Below are 26,605 nucleotides of genomic sequence, written 5' to 3' on the forward strand. Positions count from 1 at the left end.
CTAAATAGATAAACATATTTACGGTGGAGTCTCATATGGATAAGCTTCTTCAGGAAGATTATTTACAACGGAGTACTAAATGATCATCCATAATATAATATCTTTGTAACAAAATACATAATTTGTCTTGAAAGTACGCATGTTTTTTTTTGAGTAAGATGAAGTTGGCCAATGAGGTGTTGACAAAAGCTCTTTCATGGAAATGGGAAATTTCTTTGAAAGAGAAACAAAATGGAAAACGCAGCAGGTGTCAGCCTGTCTTTTTCAGTTTTTCTCTCTCCCCCGAACTCCTCGCCTTCTCTTTTCTCTCCCCTCCACCTCTCCTCGCATTCCCATTTCAATACTTTCAATCAAGTTCTGCTTCCATATTTCACTGCAATATTCATTTCTTTCCCAATTCTTGTTCTATTTCTCTTATATCTGATGAGTTTTTCTCATGGCCGTTCCATTAATTCACTTTTTCATCTTCCACGTTTTCGTTTACGTTAATTTTCATACCCTTTGCTTCGTTTCAGCATCACTTTCTGATTTCTCAATTCTCGATTACAACAACAATTTCGATTCCGATCCATTGAACGGCGACTACGCACCTCCATCGCCACCGCCCCCCTCTCCACCACCCCACCCGCCCTCTCTCACTTGCGACGAACTCCGCGGCACCGGGTCACTAAACACAACGTGCGAGCTGAATTACAACGTGAATTTCACGCGTGACGTGTACATTGAAGGAACCGGGAACTTATTCATTCTTCAAGGCGTCGTCCTCAGTTGCCCGGTTCCCGGTTGCTCCGTTACGATTAACATAACAGGTCATTTGAAGCTTAACGGTAACGCAAGAATTATTGGCGGCTCGGTTTATATAGTGGCAGGAAATGCGAGTTTAATTAGCCTGTCGGTTATAAACGTTACCGGGTTGGCTGGTGACCCGCCAGAGCAATCAAGTGGGACACCTAAGGATTACCAGGGTGGTGGTGGAGGTCATGGGGGTAGAGGGGCGAGTTGTGTAATGGATAATAAGAAGCTTCCAGAAGATGTATGGGGAGGAGATACCTATTCTTGGAAGTCATTGGAACAACCTTTTAGCTATGGAAGTAAAGGGCAGAGTACTAATAAGGACGATGATTATGGAGGGAATGGGGGTGGGAAGATATGGTTGGAGGTGATGGATGTTTTGGATGCGCGGGGAACTCTTTTGGCTGATGGTGGGGATGGTGGAATCAAAGGAGGTGGTGGTTCTGGTGGCAGTATTTACATCAAGTCCAAGAAAATGTAACGTAATACTAACTTCTCTTGTATTTTTTTTTTTTGACTTACATACACCGATGTTATAAAAATGTATTTTGTTTTTTAAATAACCTGATAGCGTAAAAGTTGTCTTTACTTGCATGCACCTTATAGACCACCAAGTTTGTCTTAAGAAGGTATACCTGTTTTCCCCAACATAAATGTTGTCCCTATGTCCTTCCTTTGACAAATGATTCTAGCTGTAGACTCTAGTAATAGAGACTTTCATCACCAACTGCTAGGTTGGAGGTTGAGTTGCGTAGAGAGGGAGTTGTAAAGTGAAGGTTCAATTACATTAGTAGGATTATAAACTGAAACGTCTCCCCTTAAGTTTCACCTTAAGGGGGTCATACTTCCCTTCACCTAAATTGGAGCTTAAATCAGAGTTATTCTCAGAAGATGTGGAAGGCCACCTTTTGGACAGGATATTGTGACATACACAGAGGTTTATAAATATTTTAAGCTACTTCACTGATTCTCTTAAGGTGTTGGAATAATTTGACATAACATAAAGTTGCAAAATCCCGAGTTTGACTATTATGCCACCCATCAACAAAATATTTTCGCATGTCTGGCCCAAGAAAAGATTTAGTAAGACTTGAACAAATAACCAATCGCCAACAATTTAAGCTTTAGATGAGGCGGTTCGCAAGAATTCAACAAAAGAAAACTCATCATCAAGCGATTACATGAGTACCTTTTTTTTATTATACTCTTAGAAATCACACTATAGTGTCCATTGTAAGCTTTTCTACTTTCAGCCAATCTTTACAGTGGTTGCCTGATTTAAATTCTAGTGCAGATTGTCATTCTTTTATGATGAGGTCTTCCTATATGCTACATTTCGGTACTGGTTAGGTCATGCAATATCTGATGAGTGATGACATATCTTTATAAGGTAGAATCATTTATTCAAAGCTGATGTTTCTTTCTGAGCAGGACAGGAGGCGGCAAAATAAGTGCTTCTGGTGGCAATGGATTTGCTGGAGGAGGTGGTGGAAGAGTTTCTGTTGAAATCTTTAGCAGGCATGATGACTCCGTGTTCTTGGTTCATGGTATGGCCAATAACAAAGAAAATTATTACTTCTCTTTTGCTTCCTAAGAGTTTGTGAGGATTTTTCTGTGTTTGAGCACCATCTTCGATTTGAGAATAGGGGTTTTAGAGCATTATAATATTGTGAATCGTCAACTGAGTATAGGGTTGTAGAGAATTAGTAATATTTTGCCAACTTGTTTGTCAAATCAATTATGCAGAGAGATGCAGAACTCATGCATATCTCCTATTGGACCAATTATGAATGTGAAGGAAAGACTACATAATCGAGGTTTTAAGTCTTTGCTAAATGGAATGTAGAAGCAAATTTCCTACCCATGTTGGATGGTGAGGATTTCCAATAATAGAAACGCAATCTCAGCGCCACACTCTATCTGCTCTTCTGCCATACTAAGCTATAGAGATTTCCAGTCGCTGTAGGTCAGTCCAGTGTTTAACAGTTGATGCAGTTAGAAAGTTATCTGCAATTTTTTTTTGAAGAGTCCACAGAATAGCTCTTCCGGATGTGTTATTTACTAGGTTAAGTGTGTTTCAAAAGCTACACTTGAATAATTTGTTATTATTTTTCCAACGTTGGCACGACCAAATCAGGGAAGTTCCATCAATAAGCATTTTCGGATCTTCCATCTATGTACATCCTTTCCCTGCCAATTTCAGGACTACGTGACGGCCTGTTTCTGTTCTTCTCTTATTCTTGTTTCTCTTTTTCCCCCACGATGTAGACTAGAGTTTTTATTTTGTATGACTTAAGTGTTCTATTGTACTGACAAGTATCTTCTACTAACTCTTCTTAAAGAATTAGCTGATGAAATGACCTTATGGCATGTCTCATATCACAAGTTTGTTACTTCATTAACAGTTATTGTTTTTTCTATAATAATAATCAACTTTCATGCGAGTCCACTTCACTTTCTACGTGGTCTTTTATTTTTCTTCTTTTTTCTATCAAATTATTCCAAGATGTTTTTTTAAAAACCCTCTCTGAATTATATTATGCGCAATAGTTGGTCTTTCAAGGGGTAAGACGTGGCTATCATTACCTTGTGACTAAGTAAAAATAGAAAATGTGAGCATTTCAGAACAATTGTCTTCCCAAGAGGTATATCTTGCAAATGTAGTTCTGTCAATCTTGCTCTGCTCATCGGGAAGATCTTGAAATATCTTCTTTTCCTTTCCATGTCTCCCAACACTTCATGAGAAAACAACAATTTTCTCTCTGTTTGTTATACATCAATCAGGACCTTCTCCATCTGTACACGACTAGTGACTTCAATACTCGAAACTCACCAAAGTTCTGTATTTGGTAAAGAATAGTAGAGACATGCATTGCACCATTGATAAAGTTGACAACTTCATCAGGACTCTGCTCGACTTAAAATGATAATTTATATTGTATGTCACATTTGGAATTTTGGACCACGGAATCTTTGTTTCCCTATCTGTAATTGATTATGTGGTATTGTGGGTAGAGTGTCAGTGCCTTTCTTTTTTATTGTTTGACAGGGGGAAGAAGTTTTGGCTGTCCCACAAATGCAGGTGCTGCGGGGACATTCTATGATGCTGTTCCTCGAAGACTCGTTGTTAACAATCACAACTTGTCAACAGATACTGATACACTTCTCTTTGAGTTTCCTAATCACCCTCTTTGGACAAACGTCTATATTCAAGATCATGCACGGGCTACTGTTCCTCTACTTTGGAGTCGTCTGCAGGTCAATCATATCCTTTTGTCTTGTGAATCAGTGCTTCTAACTACAACATAATTGGATGTCTTTCCTCTATGTCAGAACTAATTTGAGATTTGCCAGATGTTGAGGCAGTTGATTGACTGTCCATTGACCACATTATATTTTTTCATTGAAAACCTTGCTCGAGTAACTTGGGCATGATGGGATGTCGTTTTAGTAGCAAATCCCCAAGGAAGCAATGTATGTGTAAAAATCAATTGAAGAAAATGTTGGCTCTAAATGGAACTGTTAAATAGATAAAACCAAATAAAGAAAGGGCAAAAGGCCAAAATTGTCCCTATACTTTGGATAATTAGTCACGTTTATACCCGTTTCTACTTTCCGTCTAAAATTGTCCCTACCATTAGCAAAGTAGATAAAATCACCCCAACCCTAACGGATTTCCAACGTGGCAATGGGACCCCTCACTTAAACTGCCAACTGGGCAATTATCAACCCTAACGGTTGAAAAAATAATAATGTACTCAATTTACTTAACTGGGCAATTATCAACCCTAATGGATTTCTTCTCTTTCTATGACTGTCATGTGGCTTAATTTTAGTTTTTAATTCTTAATCCAAACTCTTTAACCCTCCTACGAGCATCTTCCTTATTTTTACCACAAATCAGTTATCTCCCTTCCTCCATAGAAGACTTCCCTTTCCGTTCATCACTGCTATAGTTGGTTTCTCTTACCCTACCATTCTACCCTCCCCTTTCCCTTATCATCCACGCCTTTTCTCTTCCTCCTCTATCGCCATTATTATCGTTGCTGCCAAATAAACCTTAACTCCTACTGTGAAGAATCAATTAACAAATTCAGATTTAAATAAAACTAAGCAAGAATCTAGAAAATGGAGAAATCTAATAGCTTGGAATGTAATTTCCATTGCCCTATCTTCTATTTCAAAAAAGCAGCGGCCATTGTAGGCGATGTTCGAACCTTTCTCTTCCATTAATTTAACTTTTTTACAAACCCAACAAATTCTTGAACATTTAAGACAAAGTTACTTTAAACTAACAACTTGTTTGGATGGTCGTTACCTATTGTATTGTATCGTATTGTTACTTTAAATACGATGTTTGTTTTGGTTGTTATTTAAATTTTATTGTATCGTATCGTTAAATCCGTCGTTACGTAATGACGAAATGTGCCATTTTATGTAACAACCGATTTGGTGTGGTTGCGTCGTTATCTTGTCTTTTTCTCTCATCTCACCCTTCACTATTATTAAATTATTTTATTTTATCATTTACCTTACTTTTTATATAATAAATTTACCCTGTATCATAATTTTTCTTTATAAGTATTGCAAATTTATTCTTCATATCGCTAGTGCAAGATATCTTGAAACAACCGCAAACAATACAATCTATCCAAACATTGTACTCATCAAACAATACAGTACAATACAATACGATACATTATGAAACGATGTGTAACAACTATCCAAACAAGCTGTAACAAATCCAACAAAGTATTGAATAAGTTTCTTTCTTTTTTACTATTTCTTACTTGAGCAATGTTGAGCTAAAATTTCCATAGTCTAACTTATGGGTTCTAAGAAAGAGGAGAGGTGGCCACTAGCCATTAATGGGCACGGGTCTTTGGGTCAAAGAAAAGGGCACGAGCCTTTGAAATTTGGGTTGATAAATTGCCCAGTTGGCAGTTTAAGTGACGGGTCCCATTGCCACGTTGGAAATTCGTTAGGGTTGGGGGTGATTTTATCTACTTTGTTAACGGTAGGGACAATTTTAGACCGAAAGTAGAAATGGGTATAAACATGACTAATTATCCAAAGTACATGGACAAATTTGGCCTTTTTCCCATAAAGAAAACCCATTGATAGAAGGGGAGCCTTGGAGCAACAGTAAAGTTGTCTCCGTATGATCTATAGGTTACGGGTTCGAGCCGTGGAATCAGCCATTGATGCTTGCATCAGGGTAGGCTGCCTACATCACACCCCTTGGGGTGCAGCCCTTCTCTGGACCCTGCGTGAACGCGGGATGCTTCGTGCACCGGGCTGCCGTTTATTTTCAATGAAGAAAACCCAAAGGTGGGTTCATTTTATCAGCAGCAGTTTTTTAAAACCCCTCCCAATTTGCGTAGAATTGATATGAATATCTGGAAGTAGAATAAAAATCACACTAGTGTTGCCACTTCTCCCTCCTTCTTGCATGTTTCTATAGTACTCCCTTTTGTCTTTGTTGCTGTTTTTTCCATTTTATGCCTTTCTGGTTCGTTAGGCATGTATCATAGTCTAGGATCAGAAACCTAAGTTCATAAAGTGAAAGTTGTGTCTGCTATCTTGGTTTGGCTTCCCTCCACCTTCATACATATAGATTTAAGTGTTAGTCGTAGTTGGTGGTGCTCTAAGTTGATATTCGGAAATTAATATGCTATTTGTCGTTTAGGTTCGAGGACAACTTAGTTTATCGCATGGTGCCATTTTGTCCTTTGGGCTTGTACATTATGCCTTATCGGAGTTTGAATTATTGGCGGAAGAGCTCTTGATGAGTGACTCAGTAATTAAGGCAAGTATGTTCTCTAGTGTTTGACCCTCCTCTTTCTATTCCAGTAAAAAAGGAGGCACACTCCCAAAATTTTCTTTTTAATTGCTCTTTTTCTTTTCAATATACTTCTAGAATTCCTCATTTGTTGGGTGTTATATTTAATAAATTCTTACGAATTTCTAGATCTATGGGTCTTTGCGAATGTCTGTCAAAATCCACTTGATGTTGAACTCAAAGGTGCTTATAGATGGTGATGGCGATGCAATTGTTGCAACATCTTTACTTGACGTGAGCAATTTAGTGGTGCTAAAGGTAACTCATTTTACCTTGCTGCTATGGTTTTGGTTATATTTTCGTCGTTCATTACCCATCAAAACATATTGGTTTTTAGGGATCCTCTGTGATACAGTCGAATGCGAATTTGGGAGTTCATGGACAAGGTTCCCTGAACTTAACTGGACCTGGAGATCTTATTGAAGCGCAACATTTGGTTTTGTCCCTGTTCTACAGCATAAATGTAAGGTTTTCTACTTAATACTTGCACTTTTTAAGCTCAACATCTGCTTTTGTCTTGTTCTGACAAATACAAGTTTATACTATCCTCATGTAAATCTTCTGGCTGGTTTTGTCAATCAGATCTTGGTATTATACTTTCTCTCAAACTAGCTGAAATCAGGATATTTAGCAAATTATAAAATGTTTTTAACATTTAATGATTTCTGAAACTATTAGTAGTGTACTATGTAAGAAAAGCAATATCTATAATGTTCTATGTGTGGATTGGAGCATGAATAAAAGCTGGATTCTGCATCTTGAGTTGTCGCCTCAGAAATTTTTCTGTTTCGATGATAAAAGAGACAGGTCTACTTATGTGAGATTCACAAGCATAGGAAGCCCCTAACCCTAATAAAGGAGGAGGGCTGCAGAAGATTATGGTCGTAAAAATAGTGTGCAACTATGATGAATAATTGATGCAGAAAATTTATATAGCCGGCTCTAATTAATATAGGATTGAGGAATAGTTGATTGATTGATTCACTGATGATAAAAGAAGCATTTTTAAATTGGAAACTTGATAATAAAAGAAACATATGTAAAAAAGATCATTATGTGATTAAAAATAGATGGGATGGTGGTTACAGAAGAATAATATCTATAGTACCTCTGCATATCTATAGCTAAGAATTTTTTAAATATATGAATACCTATATTACAGAGAATCCAAAATTAATCTGTAGCAAACTAATCTTAGAATCTTACCAATATTCAAATTTTATGAGGTTTGAGTTGAAGCAGCGGCATAGGCATCATTTTTTTTTCTCTATCTGGAATATAAATATTAATACTTTTTGATAAGATAGGATTTTGATACGTATGAGTAGGATAAAAATAGTAGGAATATAATACCTGTTAAGGCTAAAACATGATGTTCTTTCATGTGGTTGGACGAGGCGCAAAGCATTCTACCTTTGTGGGGATTATTATGGTTCATCAGACACCCACTTTGTACTCTGTTTGGCTTGATCTTCTAATTTCAAACATCGTGTAAAGGGCTTATGTCTTTACGAGGAGTATGAACTCAGGTTTTTAAATTTGTATGGTAATTTGTAATTCCCTGCCTTAATCTTTCATCTTCGGGTCTTGATGCTAATTTTGAAGATTCTTTTTTGCTTATGAAACTTGAACCTAATACATTATAGGTAACGATTTCTGAGCATGCTAATGACAGTATTTTCCTGTTTCTATTTGAAGGTTGGACCTGGGTCTGTTTTGCGTGGTCCCCTTCAAAATGCAGGTGTTAATCACACGTAAGGCACGACTATCTACAGCTAGTTCTTTTTGCTGGATTTGCTGATCTTTTTTAAAAAGATATTATTGCCAATGGCAGGAAACCAAGACTTTTTTGTGGAAGTGCAGATTGCCCAATCGAATTGATATATCCCCCTGAAGACTGCAATGTGAATGCCTCACTATCTTTTACTCTTCAGGTATTTGTGCTAATCGCATCCATCACTCAAGGGTTATCTCTTCCATCTTTATTCCTATAATTGTTTCAGTAGGTTGTGTCGTTGAGTTTGCTCTGTATTCTAGATGATTTGAACAAAAAAATCATTTAGGTATGCCGCGTTGAAGATGTTTTTGTCGAGGGCGTCTTAGAAGGGTCTGTTGTTCATTTCCATTTGGTTAGAACAGTTACTGTAAAACCTACCGGGTCAATAAGTGCGTCTGGGCTAGGTATGCTTTTTCCTTTTCCTTCCATTCATGTTTGTTATCTTTGCCCTTCTTGTAAGCTTTCATATTGCTTTTGAACAAGAAAATATTTCGGTATGTTACTGGAACTTATAAGAACACAATTTTCTCTCAGTTACCTTTCTAATCTTATAGTCCATATCCAGAGCTAAATGAAGCTTTTTTATACAAAGGTTGCACTGGAGGGTTGGGCAGTGGTGTGCTCTTACCTAACGGCCTAAGCAGTGGTGCCGGACATGGTGGAAGGGGTGGTGATGCATATTATAACGGCAGCTATATAAGTGGTGGTATTTCATATGGTGACGCAGGTTTGCCTTGTGAACTTGGTAGCGGAAGTGGTAACCATAGTTTCTCTAGTTCAACTGCAGGCGGTGGCATAATTGGTGAGCGTTTAGAATTATCACATTAATCTCTTTGTTTGTTTACTTAAATTATCCTTCGGTTTTTATGCTTAGACCACCCAAACCAACCTGCAAAAAAACAGATCTCAAATATAAATCCATTGGGCCAAAGTATCTTATGCTATTTGAGCTATCTCCTATATAAAAACAAAGTCACTCACATAGAACATATGTTCTTTTATACATGGTGACAGATTACACATTTTACCATCCTGGATCTTCATGTTTTATTCAAATTTTGACATTGAAGGGAAGCTTATACATACACAAATCTTGCAGTTGAGCAGTGGTCAAATTTCAAATCTTTCATATTTAATTGAAATAGTCTTGCTTATTTGCTGTGAAATGTGGATTCATCTGTACTACAATGCAGTGCTCATAATTCTCATTGCTTTTTCTTGATAATCCTTGCATAATGAACATTGCCTCCTTCGAAACTTGCTTTGAGTAGAGAGTAATTGTTTGTGATGTCTCTCCTGAAACAGTAATGGGTTCATTGGAGCATTCATTGTCAAGGTTGTCTGTCTATGGTTCAATACAAGCCGATGGAGAAAGCTTTGGCAAGTACAGTAAAGAGGAAGATAGCAGGGTTCTTTCAAACATAGGTCCTGGTGGTGGATCTGGTGGAACAATTCTTCTTTTTGTTCAGTCTTTGGCCCTTGGTGATTCTTCTAGTATATCAACTATTGGAGGGCATGGTAGTCCTAATGGTGGTGGTGGCGGTGGTGGAAGGATTCACTTTCATTGGTCGGGCATTCCTATTGGAGATGAATACCTGCCTATAACAAGTGTAAAAGGGACCATCAATGTTGGGTTCGTATCTAATCTAGTGTACACATTCATTGAGTAGCTATAATTTACTTGCTGGGTAAGTTAGTTTTGTGAAATATTAAGTAATAAAGAGAAGTTATGCAGTATCTAAAATTGTGTAGTTTCTTTGGACCCCGTAACCTTGATTCTGTTGGGCTGTGACCTAGGCACTTGAAGGATAAAAGTGATGATATATACAAAGTTGAAGTGTTTCTACCAACCTGTGAGTAGGTATTCATCATAGGGCTGTGAGTATTGCATGTGAGAGGATGCCTATAGCTAGTCTGAATTTTACACTGTTTCTCTACTTTGTCTGAAGCACATTTCTATAGGTCCATCCAGAAAACTGCCATTTCATTTGCATTATCTATATTGATCCAGATAATGTGCATCCTAACAGGGTAAGACTGCTTTTCTCAACTGTAAATGGGAGGAGTTTCAATCATGTTGTCTCTGAATTAAAGAACGGACCTGAGATCTAGCTCCTATACCATTAACCTTTTGTCGTCTATTTACTTTCAATCCTTATTGGATCTTGTTGTTCATTCTCTGATAATGGAACTGCAGGGGTGGAATTGGTAGAGGTCTGGGACGAGATGGAGAAAATGGAACTCTTAGTGGCAAACCTTGCCCAAAGGGACTTTATGGGATATTCTGTCAGGTAACATGCAATTTCTATTTATGGTTGAAATTACTTGTTTTGGGGCCTGAAGAATTCGTAGCTTTTGTCTCCTATGGATCAGCAAGGCTATAGACAACCATATATGCTTTGACATTGCATTTTGTAGACCAAAATGACTTATGCAAGTGTTTTTTTTTTTTTTGACAATCCACTAGGCAAGCGCCTAGGGCTAGTTTTTATTAATAAAAGAAAAGAAAAATACAACAATTGGGAAAAGTACAAATAAGGGGGACAATAGCACCGGTCTTGTTACCCATATGCCTTGGCTATATAATCACTCCTCTGCGCCTCACATTGCCTTATGATGGCATCCTTATGTAGAGGATTCATGGTGTAGCTGCCGGCAAAGTCTCACGAGGGCATATAATCTCATAGCCGTGTGGATATTTTTCCAGAGGCATCGGACCAAGACAACACAAACCGGGCTAAACCTTACGTTACTAATCCTATTGAGGCTTTAAAGAGCCCCGCGTACTAGCAAGCATGTAAAAAATAGGAACTTGAAAGTACCAAGTATTCTATGATCGCCATAGAGTTTATAACACACTCTATGACGCTATTACAAGTGATGATGCTTTGAAAATGATAAACTAAAACAATATAGAAATTAGAGTCTTGCCCCTCATTTATCAAACTTGTGAGTTCTTCAATTTGAACTTCCTTAAAATCCTCTTTCTTCATTTCTTCTCGGATCTATTGGACCTCGTAGATGTGGAGGTTGCAACCCCTTTTTGCTTTGCAGCTCTCATTGGGAGTTGCCTGAGTGTTATTTCTTGAGTGACCTTCTTTTTTTCACTATGGTTAGGAGAGATATCACCAATTGTAGCCGCCTCTTCCGGACAAGGTTCAATCAATTCATCTTCATTTGCTTCGTCGGAAATGGCAACACGTAAGTTGGCCTCAAGTTTTTGATAAGCTTCTTCTTGTATAACCATCCACAATGGTTCATGCCTCTTCAATCTCTTTGCACTACATGGTTCATGTCTCTTTGCCACTGAAACTTTCAGCTTTTGTGAAGTTGTTTTTGAGCCAGCTGAGTATGCACATCTATGAGGTTTAGGACTGTCCAAAACATCCAATAATGCCCGGTCATGGTTTGAAATCTCCAAGTCTACTGCTGCATCGCTTGAATTGACTGCATTGTGATGTTGTTTAAGTTGTCCTGCATTTGGATGCAACAGTGCATCACCTTGTGTGCCTGTAGGCTGGTGTTGCTGCGCAGGAGATTGACCAACAGCAGAAGCATCTTCTTGACGATGCTGTTGCTGCCCAGATTTACATGTACTGACTTTTTGTACGCTGGTAGTAACAATTGCCCGATAACTGTCCGCTGAATCGGCGTGATTATCTTTCTCCATTTCAAACTGATCTGCCCAGCTTTTGGATACTACAGAAGATTTCATGGAAACATCCTGTAGAAAATGTGCTGGGTGCACTGAGTCTTCTGAAAGAGTAACTGTATCGTTGGAGGGAATGTGTTTGTCTGCCTGCTGCAGCTTACTCTTTTTTTGGAGTTAGTTTTTTGTCTGCTTGCTGCAGCTTCCTATCTTCAGTGTCAATGTTTGTTTTTTTCAGTTGTACTTCCTTGTTGGCAGCAGTAGCTTTAAAAGCTACTTGAACCTGTTCCTTTGCCTGTTCAAATACAGATTCAGTTATCCGAATATTCCCCTGCCCCTCTGAGTGTGCAAATTCTGTAGTTGTGTGCAATGGAACGGTAGCTGCACTTGTATCCTTGGAAGCTTCAGTAGGTGAGTTCAACTGAGTTGTAGCAGCTTTGCCATCGAAATCACATGCAGTTTTTCCTTTGGGAAGTATCTGCCCAGCTTGCACAGCATTAGCTACAAGGGCTGCTCGTTTTTCAGCGAAATCAACAAGTGCAGCAGTATTTTTATCAACTCCAGCACCCTGACTTTCCCCCTCTTTAGCCACAACAACTTTAGCCATAACACCTTCCTGACCATGTCCAAAATTAGGTTGATCTCCTTCTGCCATAACATCCTTTGCATTGGAGATATGTGCAGTAGCCCCAGAATTTTGGACAACACCTGTTACTGCCATTTTCTCCAATGGTTCATGTGAGAAGGCACGAGAGAAAATATGATATATTGATATTGTTTGTGATGCAATACAAGAGGTGCTATTTATAGCTACTCTATACAAAGGGGATACTACTCCTATTCCAATGTGGGACAATTACATAGCTATCTCTAACACTCCCCTCAAGCCGGAGCATATAAATTATATGTACCGAGCTTGTTACATATATAATCAATGCGAGGACTAGTGAGGGACTTGGTGAAAATATCTGCAAGTTGATCATTCGATCTCACAAACTTCGTAGTAATATCTCCTGAGAGTATCTTTTCTCTGACGAAGTGACAATCAATCTCAATGTGTTTAGTTCTCTCATGAAACACCGGATTTGATGCAATATGAAGTGCAGCTTGATTATCGCACACAAGTTCCATCCGACTGATTTCACCAAATTTCAACTCCTTGAGCAATTGTTTGGTCCAGACTAGTTCACATGTTGCCATAGCCATTGCTCGGTATTCTGCTTCTGCACTAGACCGAAGCAACTACATTCTGTTTCTTACTTTTCCAGGACACCAAATTTCCTCCTACTAAAACACAATATCCAGACGTAGAACGTCTATCAGAAGGTGATCCTGCCCAATCAGCATCCGAGTACCCAACGATCTGCTCATGACCTCGATCCTCAAACAGTAATCCTTTACCTGGAGCCGATTTTATATACCGGATAATGCGGACAACTGCATCCCAATGACTATCACAGGGAGAATTCATAAACTGACTTACAACACTCACAGGATAAGAAATGTCGGGCCTAGTCACTGTGAGATAATTTAATTTACCAACCAGCCGCCTATAGCTTGCAGGATCGCTAAGCGGCTCCCCCTGTCCAGGCAGAAGTTTAGAATTCGGATCCATCGGCGTGTCAACAGGTCTGCAACCTGTCATCCCTGTTTCCTCAAGAATGTCTAACACATATTTCCTTTGAGAAATAACAATACCTGAGCTAGATTGAGCAACCTCAATACCTAGAAAGTACTTCAATCTGCCTAGATCCTTAGTTTGAAAGTGCTGGAAGAGATGCTGCTTCAGATTAGTAATACCATCCTGATCATTGCCCGTAATAACAATATCATCAACATAGACTACCAGATAAATACATAGACTTGAAACAGAGTGACAATAAAACACAAAGTGATCAGCTTCACTACGAGTCATGCCAAACTCCTGGATAACCGTGCTGAACTTACCAAACCAGGCTCGAGGAGACTGCTTTAGACCATAAAGTGACCGACGCAAGCGACATACAAGGCCACGAGACTCCCCCTGAGCAATAAAACCAGGTGGTTGCTCCATATAAACCTCATCCTCAAGATCACCATGAAGAAAGGCATTCTTAATGTCCAACTGATAGAGGGGCCAATGACGAACTGCAGCCATGGATAGAAAAAGGCGAACTGATGCCACTTTAGCCACTGGAGAGAAGGTATCACTGTAATCTAGCCCAAATATTTGAGTGTATCCTTTGGCAACAAGACGTGCCTTAAGTCGATCAATCTGGCCATCGGGACCAACTTTGACTGCATAAACCCAACGACAACCAACGGTAGATTTACCTGAAGGAAGAGGAACAAGCTCCCATGTACCACTTGTATGTAAAGCAGACATCTCGTCACTCATAGCCTGTCGCCATCCTGGATGAGACAATGCTTCACCTGTAGACTTAGGGATGGAAACCGAGGACAATGAAGATATAAAAGCATAATGGGGAGATGACAGACGATGATAACTCAAACCAACATAATGAGGATTAGGGTTTAGTGTGGTCCGTATACCTTTTCGAAGTGCAATCGGTGTACTAGGAGCAGGATCCGCAGTAGGAGCCGTGTCAGGTGCAGGACGAGAACCAGATGGGCCTGATGTAGGGCGCGAACGACGATGATAAGTCAAGAGTGGTGTTCCTGTGGCTGGGGAACTAGGAGGGATAACACTGGACTCCTCAAAAGTTGGTATGGGTGAAACCTCTGTGGTTGAAGGTGGAGGAGGATTACTAAACTCCTCAAAAGTCGGTATAGGTAAGACCTCAGATATGTCATGGTGGTCAGCAGAAGTGACATCAGTTGTGAAGAAAGGTTTAGACTCGAAAAATGTGACGTCAGCTGACATAAGGTACCTATGAAGATCAGGTGAATAACAACGATATCCCTTCTGAACACGAGAATAACCAAGGAAGACACACTTGAGAGCACGAGGAGCTAACTTATCTTTCCCCGGGGCTAAGTTATGAACAAAACATGTGCTCCCAAAAACCCGAGGTGGAAGAGGGTATAAGGCTGACTGGGGAAACAATATTGAATGTGGAATCTGACCCTTGATGGGAGATGAAGGCATCCTATTAATCAAATAACAAGCTGTGAGAACTGCATCGCCCCAAAAACGCAGCGGAACACGAGACTCAATTAGAAGTGTGCGAGCAGTCTCAATAAGGTGCCTATTCTTTCTTTCTGCAACCCCATTTTGCTGAGGGGTATAAGGACAAGATGTCTGATGAATAATTCCATGAGAAGACATAAACTGCTGAAACTGAGAAGATACATATTCTAAGGCATTATCACTGCGAAAAATGCGGATAGAGACACCAAATTGGTTTTTGATTTCAGCACAAAAACTCTGGAATATAGAGAATAACTCAGAACGATCTTTCATTAAGAAAAGCCAAGTACATCTTGAGTAATCATCAATAAAGCTAACAAAATAACGAAATCCCAAGGTTGAACTGACTCTACTAGGACCCCATATATCAGAATGAACCAAGGAGAAAACAGACTCTGCATGACTCTCAACACTACGCGTAAAGGAAGCTCGGGTATGTTTCCCAAGCTGACACGACTCACAATCTAATCTAGACAAACTGGATAAACTAGGCACCATCTTTTGAAGTTTGGATAAACTCGGATGTCCTAAACGTCTGTGGATTAGATCTGGAGGATCTGTAACTAGACATGTTGTGGAAGGACTGAGCGAGTTAAGGTAGTAAAGACCTTCTGATTCACGACCTGTACCAATTGTCCGTCCCGTACTGCGGTCCTGCATAATAAAAGAATCATCAATAAAATATATACCACAATTGAGGGCACGAGTCAAACGACTAACAGATGCAAGACTAAAAGGACAACCAGGAACATAAAGAACGGAATCTAGGGTGATAGAAGACAATGGGTTGGCTTGTCCAACTCCTTGTGCCTTAGTTTGACATCCATTGGCTAAAGTAACAGTAGGAAGAGACTGTGAATATACAATATTCGACAAAAGTGATTTATTACCAGAGATATGATCAGAAGCGCCTGAGTCCATGACCCATGGTCCAAGAGTACTAGACTGGGAAACACAAGCAAAAGAATTACCAGCAATAGGAGTGTCAGTCTGGGCAACTGAGGCTACTTGTGGAGATGTTTGCTTACTTGCTCGATACTGAAGGAGCTCATTATATTCTTCTTTAGATACAGAAAAGCCCTGGTTACCTGTAGTCTCGCTCTGAGCAACGTAGGCATTTTTGGGTGGACGACCATTTAAGGAATAACACATTTCGCGAGTGTGTCCAAGTTTGTGACAATAAGAACACTTGGGTCTAGATCTCCCAAAACGACCGCCTCCTCGTCTATTCTCCATAGCTTGAGATGCCCAAACATCCACTGTCTGGGATGCAAGAACAGAGGAATCAAGTATCTGGGATGAAATTACTGGGTGACTTGGTGCTGCAGCAAGGCGAAGTAATCGAGAGAATAATTCATCAACTGTAGGGACAGTCGGACTCGCCAAAATCTGGTCTCGTACTGAATCAAGATCATGAGGAAGTCCAGCGAGTGTAAGAACTAGAAACATTTTCTGTCGCTGCTCTTGTTGTTTTGACACACTAGCAGAAACTGGCATCAATGTCTCAAATTCCTCCATGACTGCCTGTACCTGACCCAAGTAAGTAGACATATCTAATTCTTGCTTCTTTAAGTTTGTCATCCGTGATATCACATCATAGAAGCGAGATATATCATTAGTGTATAACGTACGAGCCTTTGCCCAAACCAAATAACATGTCTGGAATGGCCGAAACAAAGGCATCAACTTAGAATCAATAGAACGCCACAAGATGCTACATAATTGAGCATCAATTTTTGCCCAAAGCGCTATCGCCTTTTCATCTCCTTCGCTAGACTGTTTAATCAGATGATCTTGCACACCTTGACCTTTACACCACAACTCGACAGATGAAGCCCAAGCTAAGTAGTTTGAACCTCCCATTAAAGGTTCCGAGGTAATCATAACATTAGAGTTTCCAGAACTCATGCTTTTAGACCCAAAAACATCAATTCCCAAAGACATCTTGTAAATTATTACCAAATAAGAGAAATAATCAACTGTAATCCACTGAAAATAGAGTAAGGAACACTGAACCAGAATAGTAAACTACTGTAGCAGTTGGAAAGTTACTGTTGCAGCCGGAAAATATTCAAAGTGGTCGGAATGAAATAAAAACAGTAGGGGTAAGGATCGGAATTACCAGAAGACCCAACTGTTCTGAAGGAACTTTTTCAAAAAATGGCCGGAAGTCAACTTTTTGAAATCACTATTCACGCCGGAAAAATAAAAAAGTGGTCGGAATTTGGTGTAACCTGGATGGGTAGGCTCGGAATTGCAAGGGAAACAATCTGTCCTGAAGAGTCGTCGCCAAAAAATGGCCGGAAGGTGGCCCACGCAACGTTGGAACTTCGCCGGAAAATTTTCTTTGGACAGTTACAGTACCGCCGGAGATTTTCACTGGGATTTGATCGCCGGACAGTGACTACTCTTGTGGTAGTGTTGGATTTTGTGCACAACACTGACCGAGACAAAGCAGACGCAAAACAACTTTGAAAGTCGCCAGAAAAAAAGGGTTCCGGTGACTGATTTTACTTCCCGGAATCGCTGGAATTTATGCACAACGATAAATCTCTCACGATAGCTCTGATACCATGTGAGAAAGCACGAGAGAAAATATGATGTATTGATATTATTTGTGATGCAATACAAGAGGTGCTATTTATAGCTACTCTATACAAAGGGGATACTACTCCTATTCCAATGTGGGACAATTACATAGCTATCTCTAACAGTTCAACATGTGTAATAGCTCGGTTACCTGTTGCTTGCAATGCAGCATTAGTCTCCAACTTTGCTTCTTGACAATCACCATCTGGACATGCTATATTTTTTACCATACTTGTATCATGTTCCTTCGAGGCCTTATCAATTGCATCAGTAATAGGTCGACAACCTCCCGCAACTGTCACCAAAGGATCAAAAGCTGCTTGATCAACAGTAGGAGTCAATGCAATAGTAGTTTTCCAAGCTCCACGATTGGATTGCAAAACTCTAGCTGAATTTTCCATTTTCTCAAACCTAGATGCTGTAGCATTTTCCTTCTCTAAATCCTCAACACTTTCATGTTCATGTCCCTCGCCATTCACAGTAACAACTTCATAACCTACTGCATTATGAGGTTGTTTAGTTGTAGCAATACGAGGTCGATCACCTTCTGCTGTAGTCACAATAACACTGCCATTACCTCGTTCATTCAACACCTTATTTCCTGCTTCTATAACCGTAACTTGAGACATCCTAGCTAAGGCGCGATCTACAGGGACAATATTAACAGTATTGTTGTAAATCTGTGTACCAGTAGGAATGTTAGCATCAATTAAAATTGCTTTTGGTCCAGTTGTTGTTGCTGCCTCAACTTCACCTTGTAAAGTTAATAGCTGCTGCTGCCCACTATCATTCAAATTACTGCTATTCCCTCTATCATTCAACACCCTATTTCTTGCATCTACAGCCATAGCTTGAGACATCCTAGCTAAAGCACGATTGACAGGAACAGTAGCAGCATTCTTTGATATAACTGAGTTGTTGAAAATCTGCTGCTGCCCACAATTTCTGGTATCTTCTGTATTTAACTCCATTATTTGGCCAGCTCTTTTTGCATTGAGATAGTCTCTAGCATCACCTCGAAGTTTTTCAATAACTGGACCAGCTGCCTCGACCAAAACAAGACCACCTTGAGACACAACCTCTGTTGCTTCGTCTGCCATCACCTCTGTTCCAGCTTGTTCTTTCATAATTCGACACACCTTGTCATCATGTCCTTGATGCTTGCAATAAGTGCAATACTTTGGAAGGTTGTCATACACTACCTCCTGGTAATGCACGATTATTTTACCCGAAATTCTGTCCATAATCTGAAGCTTAACCTTCTTAGGATGTTTGTCGAGCAAATCAAGAATCACCTTGACCCTAGCAGCACTAGGTCGTGTTCTTTCTTGCGTCGCCTTATCCACAACAAGAGCCTTACCAACAGCTGAAGCAATAGACAGTAACGACCTCTTAGCGAAGAAGTTAGGCGGCAAACCTGGAAAAGAGATCCACACGACTGCCATGGACGTTTCCTCCTACGGATTGAATCCTAGCGTCCATGGGAATGTTCTGAAAAAGAATTCATCACCTTTTTCCTTGACATAACCAGTTGATCTTGATAAAAACAGAACATAATCACTGTAAAGATCAAATTTGATCAATAAGTGACGAAAATCCAGCAGCCCAATATTGCAGCGACCTTGAACATCGAATTGCGACGAAAATATTTTTCGAAATTCCTGTAGCTCAGGTTTTCCATATGAGAACCTCATTACAACCGCTTGATGCAGTCCTTCTTCTCTTGTAAACTCATTAACTTCATCAATGGTGAATTCTATTGTAGGTTCTCCATGATCGAGTTTAACAGGGAACAACTCTATTTTTGACGAAACTGTGGCAGCTTGTTTTGGATGAAGTTGCTCAGCATAAGTTTGTTTTGGATTAGGATTTGAATTCATCTCTCCCACAGCCAAAGGCTGGGGAGAGGACGATGCATCCATGGTTCTTCAGCACTCCATCAAAATGACAGAAAACGCGAAGAAAACAGAAGAAGCAGCGATGTAAATCTGGAAGACTGGACGCTACAGTAACGCTCGATTTAAAATCAAGATTTGTTACAGATGGCTATGGATTTGAGGATGAAACCAACTTGGGATTGTTTTCAAAGAGAAGGGGGTTCTTTTGAGACTAATCTTGTGACGTTACCTTGCCGGACGCCGGAGTTATGAGGCGTGAATAGTGACGGCGGCACTATTCACAGAAATCCTAGAGAGAAGAAGAACCCCTTAACTGTACTTTTTGAATCTAGGGTTTTTCATTATGCAAGTGTTTTATCTTCTTCTTTTTTTTTTTGTGTGTGTGTGTGTTTTATCAACTTCTAGGTCTAAAAACTTTTCTGGTTCATACGTTAACATCTTCTATTGTTGTTGTTACTATCTATTGTCTCTTCTCGTCTTCATGAGCCGAGAGTCTATCGGAAACAACCTCTCTACTCCTCCGGTGTAGGGGTAAGGTCTGCGTACACACTACCCTCCCCAGACCCACTTGTGGAATTTTACTGGGTTGTTGTTGTACTTTCACCTCTTCTATATCTCTAGAAACCTCACCTCAGAGTTAATTTTATTGCGATCTTATCTTTCAGTTACCCAATGAAAAATATCATGCATGTTAACCCTATTTGCATGTTGGCTCAGCTTGTTTCGCATCAAAAGGTTTGATCAGGCTTACATTGTTTTTACTTCTCTCTCTCTCTCTCTCTGGTTTAACGTAGACTCTTGTCAGCTCATTCAATGTGTGCTGTCCATGATTTTGGACCATCTTCTAATCTGTATCCTTAAGAACATGAAATCTATGTTAAACCTATCCGTTTTTAACTATGTGGATGAAATAATGCAGGAATGCCCTATTGGTACTTATAAGAATGTAAGTGGATCTGATAGATCCCTCTGTGTTAAATGCCCATCTCATGAGCTTCCTCATCGGGCTTTATATATTGCTATACGAGGTATGTTCAGTCTTTATTATGGTTAAGTGGTGATTTCATTTCCTGCAATTTTTGCCAACTTATTTCGGTTTTGATTGTTCGGTCATATTCACATTTTTCTTACTGGTAGATTCTCTTGGGAATCCAACTGATTCAGAATTAAGGCTTTTTTGATTGATAGGAAATGTATATGTTGGTAATTGAATTGGTGAAATATGATTGTTCTAATTGAATGATTGACCCCAAAATAGCATATCCTAATTATAAGAAAGTCCATAGAGGTTACAATTGCAAAATTTTCACCCCACAAATTTCTATTTGTTCGAGTATGTACATAAATTGTAAAATGATCCCAGTAATAAATGCCAAGTCTTTTGGGTCCCAATCCCAGTATGACCCCCACGCTTCATTAGCCCATACTTCTTCGGAACGGATTCCTATGATTAAAAAAGTAAATCCTAAACTCATAACGCGATAGCTCCATTAAGCGTTACTTTAGAATATAATTTGTAAGAACTTTAATTGTTCTATTTTTATTATCTGAACTTTTTGATGGCGCTTTAACAATGCAGGTGGTGTCACTGATACTCCATGTCCGTACAAGTGCATTTCTGATAGATATCACATGCCACGGTGTTATACAGCACTCGAAGAGTTGATTTACACCTTTGGTGGACCATGGTTATTTGGTTGCCTTCTTTTCAGTCTCCTCATCCTTCTAGCTCTTGTTCTTAGTGTGGCCCGGATAAAATTTGTCAGTGCCGATGAATTGCCTGGTCCAGTGGCAGCACGCCGAGGATCTCCAATTGATCGTTCTTTCCCATTTCTAGAGTCATTAAATGAGGTCCTCCTATCCACCTATATTTCTATCATTTCTTTTTTCAGCTACCATTCAACCAAGATTTACGCTTGGAATATTAGAAATTTCCTCTTTATGGGTAGTCTGATTTTCATGTGTGTTACTTTAGGTGCTGGAGACAAGTAGAACTGAAGAATCGCAAACCCACGTGCATAGAATGTACCTTTTGGGGAACAACACTTTTAGTGAACCTTGGCATCTCCCTCATTCTCCTCCTAAAGCAGTAACAGAAATTGTGTATGTTTTCCCTCTTCTTCTATTAGACTAAAGGTTTGCTTATGCATTTCATGCAGGAACACTCAAATTGGTTCCTCATTAATATTAGTTGTTTAAGAACATATTTGCAGGCACTGTTATATGTTAATGTCTGTGTTTGTAGTTTCTTTTCATCCAAATGTTTTTGATAATTTTGTAACATTCAATAACAGTATCAAATTGTTAAACATATTCAGATATGAAGACGCATTCAACAGATTTGTAGATGAGATAAATGATTTGGCCTCATATCAGTGGTGGGAAGGATCAGTTTATGGCATACTTTGCGCTTTTTCATACCCACTTGCATGGTCATGGCTGCAGTGGCGCCGGAAGAAGAAAATACAGCGTCTGCGTGAATTTGTTCGTTCTGAATATGATCACGCGTGCTTGCGTTCTTGCCGCTCACGTGCACTCTATGAAGGGCTCAAGGTCTATTTCATTAACCTTTTACCACATTATCATCCTCCCAAAAATTGTACAAGCTTGTCGAATAATCTGGTATTCGGTTAGAAAATGCCATTAAATGGATGTAGTAAGAGAGTTCTGAAATGCCAGTTAAGATATTTTGTATGATATTCCGTGCAGAGCTATTTGCAACTAGCCAATTAAGAAGTCTAAGATGTACTAGCACTGCATCTTTGATGCAGTCGTCGATCCTCTGGAGAGGTCACAATTGCCGCGAGGGAAGATATTACTGACAAGGAAGTTTTTTTTGTTTTGCTAGTAATATTTTTGTTCTGCTTTCAAATGCCCTTTTTGGTTTAGAACATAGCCGGATAATCGAAATGGGATCAGTTGGCCTGAACCCTACTTCTCTTTCACTGCTCGGGTTATCCCTTGATATGTGTTGCATGTACAAATGTCTGACCAACAAGAAAATATGTTTTTGAGTTAATAAACTTTAAGGAAATTCATATGGCTGACTCCAGCTTGCTTGGGGTTGAGGCTTAGTTGTTGTTGTTTAAGGAGATGCTATTCTATATTGCGTAACTACAAGTCTACTACCATGTAATGAGACACAGCCTTATCTGTATCTAGCTTGGTAATTGATGGTTTTGCTTCTGGATAGCTGCATTTGAATGATTGAATGATGGAAATGAAAGTCAGTAAGTTGAGTTTCTGGATGTGATTTATTTTCATCTGAACTCCACCAACCTTTAGAGATATGCTTGTGGTATGTATTAGCTTGTCTATGAAGCACAAGCACATAGTTGCAGTTTTGGAGTTGTAAAGATTGCCTCCGACTTACAAGTAGTTACAGCACTTAAGATTTAGTTTGGTGCTGTTGGTTCGACTTGATATTAGGTGCAACTTTTTTATGTCAGTTTTTGCTTCATTCTTGTGGATTTTACTGCCATTGATGTTGATCATCATCAATTCTAGTGTAGGTAGCTGCAACTTCAGATCTGATGCTCGCATATGTGGACTTTTACCTTGGGGGAGATGAGAAAAGAGATGACCTTCCTCCTCATCTCCATCAGAGGTTACCAATGTCTATACTTTTCGGAGGAGATGGATCTTACATGGCTCCTTTCTCTCTTCAAAGTGATAATATCCTGACCAGCATCATGAGTCAGGTTTCTATTTATTGCTAAGTAGATGACTGTTCAGGATTTTGTGAGGATTAAGTCATTTCTTTTAGCAATTCCGCTTCCCCTTCCCTTTTGTTAGAAGAATTTGTTAGATAATTTATTGTTCTTCTCTTTATTTGCCATTGCAGTCAGTGCCACCTACAATCTGGTACAGATTAGTTGCCGGTCTAAATGCTCAACTTCGTTTAGTTCGCCGTGGACATCTAAGGGCCAATTTTCATCCAGTTATTAGCTGGCTTGAGACTCATGCTAATCCCTCTTTACATGCCCATGGCTTACGAGTTTATCTTGCTCGCTTTCAACCTTCAGCCAGTGGTTATAACCAGTTTGGACTGCTTGTATGCACCGTTGAAAATGAACCAGTGATGCCATCGGAAGGCCAGAACAGATCTTTATTGCCCGAGAAGCACCCATGGTAATGATTTGCATGTTGCGTTATTTTTTGCTTCGATCTATTCTAGAGTTCATTCTCTTTCTTTGGATGCAGTACACCTGCTAATCGTTGGAGAAAGGCATTTGATCTTGTTAGAGTCAATGAACATGTGGCGATGCAGAAAAGATTACCTGGAGAAATTTTAAATGACAAGAACTTACAGGCTCTTAAAGACCAATTGACTTTTTGCTATCCTTTCTATTATATAATTCGTAACACAAGACCAGTTGGTCATCAGGTATGTTTGATCTCAACTGCTTTTGCTGCTCTTCTTTGTTGATCTGTCAGCCTTACAAATTGCTCACAGATGCATGTTCTATATTCTTGCAGGATGTTATTGGTTTGGTCATCTCAATACTCCTATTAGGAGATTTTAGTCTAGTCTTGCTCACCTTGCTACAGCTGTATTCAATCTCAATGCTAGATGTGTTTTTCTTTTTGTCTATTCTTCCCCTTGGTATACTTCTTCCATTTCCAGCTGGAATCAATGCTTTATTTAGTCATGGACCTACCCGATCAGCAGTTCCTGCCCGTGTCTATGCTATGTGGAATATCATTTCAACAATTAATGTTGTAAGTAGCCACGGACCTTATGCACGCCTTTTTACTTTTTGCCTCTGTGCCACCACTTAAGATGACAAAATGCTCCTTGTTCTTAAGCTTCCATACATCGTGTTCCTTACCCTTTTTTTCTCTTTTGCCTAGATTACCTCGATAAATAATTGATATTCCATGCTACAGCTATGCCTTCATTTGATTGGTATTTGTGCAGACATTGCTATTTGTTTAGAATAGAAAAGCAATGCGTTTTAACAGTTTCTGATTCCAACGTTAACTCCCCACCCTTTCCTCCTTTTCTTAGCAACGGATTTTTCTTCCAAATGAATAGCAAAGTAAATGAAGAATTTCTTACATCAAAAGTCCAGTTTATAAGTATGAACCCTATGATTACTGAAGTTCCAAATCCCATGAAGTCAAGTGGGTTTCGATTTTATCCATTGTAAGAGTTCAAGGATCATCCATATCACAAATAATTAACAATATAATTATCTAACTTGCTGGTTATGTGAACGATATTAGTCCCTTTAATCATAGCTCTGGGTGAGTCTAATAGGCATTTCATTATACTAAGAATTCTTCAAGATACACCTTCTCATTGTTAATTCAATTGTATGGCTTGAACAGCTTGCTTAATAATGATAGTTTTCACTCGGTATGATACTTCATTTTCTGAGCAGTTCTTTCTTCTCGAAATATTTGCAACAGGTAGTAGCTTTCATTTGTGGATTTGTTCATTTTCATAGCCAATCCTCCACGAAAAGACACCCAAACTTTCAGTCCTGGAATTTTAGCATGTAAGGAGCTTCAAGTCACCCTGAGGCAAAATTTAATTATATCTTGTGGTTGCTGTTACTAATATGGGAACGCGGTTGTGTTTGTGGGTGCAGGGACGATAGTGGTTGGTGGATGCTGCCTACTGGACTTCTCCTATTTAAAGTTGCTCAAGCAAAGCTTATCAATTATCATGTAGCCAATCTTGAGATTCAAGATCGCACACTGTACAGTAACGACCCTGATGTTTTCTGGAGGTCATGAAAGAAAACAAGCTTTCTTTGTCATTCTTTTATTTGTTATAATCATTGTGTATAATTTTGAAGAGAGAGGTCAACTGAGTATAGGATAATACGAGGGTGTTTGGTGTGTCTTGAAGTAGATGAAACCATGTTACTGACTCTTTTGAAGGTGTAACAAACTCCTTCAACTGTGCAGAAACTTCCCCTAAAAGTTGAATTTTATGTATACTTGGAATATTGTTTTTCTTATTGTTGGAACTTTGTGTACTGCATTTGTGGCTTGGAGCCTGCTCTGCTGTATAATTTTGATCCCCGTGCCTTGTCTTGCGTCTCAACTGCTTCCTCCCACAGGTCAGTCATAGCAAGGTTTCCTAAAGTGTTTAATTTCTTCTCAACTGGACAACAAATCTCAGGATTGGAACTTGTAGATTGTCATTAGAATTGTGACTTCTTGACTGTTGAGTTGTTTCTTAAACTAGGAACTATCCATCCCAGAGACGATTGGGATATAAATGGACATACGTAGGCTTAATGTTTCATTAGATTATCGAACTGTATTTATGAGAGGAAATTGATGTCCTGTAATAGTACAATTCGAATAGAAGAAAATAACTCTTCCTGTATTCTATTTACTGATCTCCAGTAATACGTTTTATCAATAACCCATTAAAGAGCCATATAACTAAAATCACATTCGTAATTGGCAACAAACAATTTTCTCACTTTATGATAGGGATTGGTGCATTTAATTAAACCTTTTACTCAGAGTGGGTTAGTACTTGGTTCTTTTTAGTGTGTTTCACTGCTTCCCAAGTTTTTCTCACTTATATCTCCATTCTCCACCAGCCTGCTTCACTGCCTCTCTGACGGTTATTTAGTTTTAGGGCTTACATATCATAGACACTTGAGTTAGAAGGAGACGGAAGCAAGCATCAGTTAGGGAATTTAATGGATAGACATAGAGTGAGTTGCAAGGTTATCCCTGGTGAGACTCTCGCAACGCAGCATAGACTTTTAGTAATGGACATTGGTATTATGATAAGGAGGAAGAAGAGGCCAGTACGAGGCCGTCTGAGGATTAGGTGGGACGCCTTGACTAAGGATAAAGCTCAGGAGTTGGAAGGAAGGTTATCAGCAATGGGAGCGTGGAGAAGTAGTGGGGCCGCAAACACTATGTGGTCGACGACGACAGACTGTATAAGGAA

The 26,605-nt window shown here is 39.3% G+C and overlaps 1 protein-coding gene across 2 annotated transcripts; it reads left to right on the forward strand.

Moving 5' to 3' along the window:
- The first annotated feature begins 205 nt into the window (after positions 1–205).
- On the forward strand, positions 206–25,672 carry LOC104248084 (uncharacterized). 2 transcript variants are annotated; one of them, XM_009804274.2, is made up of 22 exons: positions 208–1,269; positions 2,224–2,339; positions 3,842–4,050; positions 6,482–6,601; positions 6,764–6,892; positions 6,972–7,097; positions 8,333–8,388; positions 8,469–8,568; positions 8,698–8,815; positions 9,004–9,213; positions 9,717–10,044; positions 10,609–10,702; positions 20,597–20,705; positions 21,257–21,528; positions 21,653–21,780; positions 21,996–22,230; positions 23,190–23,378; positions 23,522–23,808; positions 23,881–24,064; positions 24,157–24,399; positions 25,093–25,181; positions 25,275–25,672. In XM_009804274.2, the coding sequence occupies exons 1-22, from the start codon at positions 437–439 to the stop codon at positions 25,420–25,422; spliced, it is 4,323 nt and encodes a 1,440-aa protein (XP_009802576.1). In that variant the 5' UTR covers positions 208–436; the 3' UTR covers positions 25,423–25,672. The 2 variants fall into 2 exon arrangements, with proteins under 2 accessions (XP_070030537.1, XP_009802576.1); XM_070174436.1 differs by lacking the exon at positions 23,190–23,378 and having other exon boundaries at positions 206–1,269.
- The last annotated feature ends 933 nt before the right edge of the window (positions 25,673–26,605 follow it).

This window comes from Nicotiana sylvestris, chromosome 5 (assembly GCF_000393655.2).
Source record: "Nicotiana sylvestris chromosome 5, ASM39365v2, whole genome shotgun sequence".
Taxonomy (NCBI): domain Eukaryota; kingdom Viridiplantae; phylum Streptophyta; class Magnoliopsida; order Solanales; family Solanaceae; genus Nicotiana; species Nicotiana sylvestris.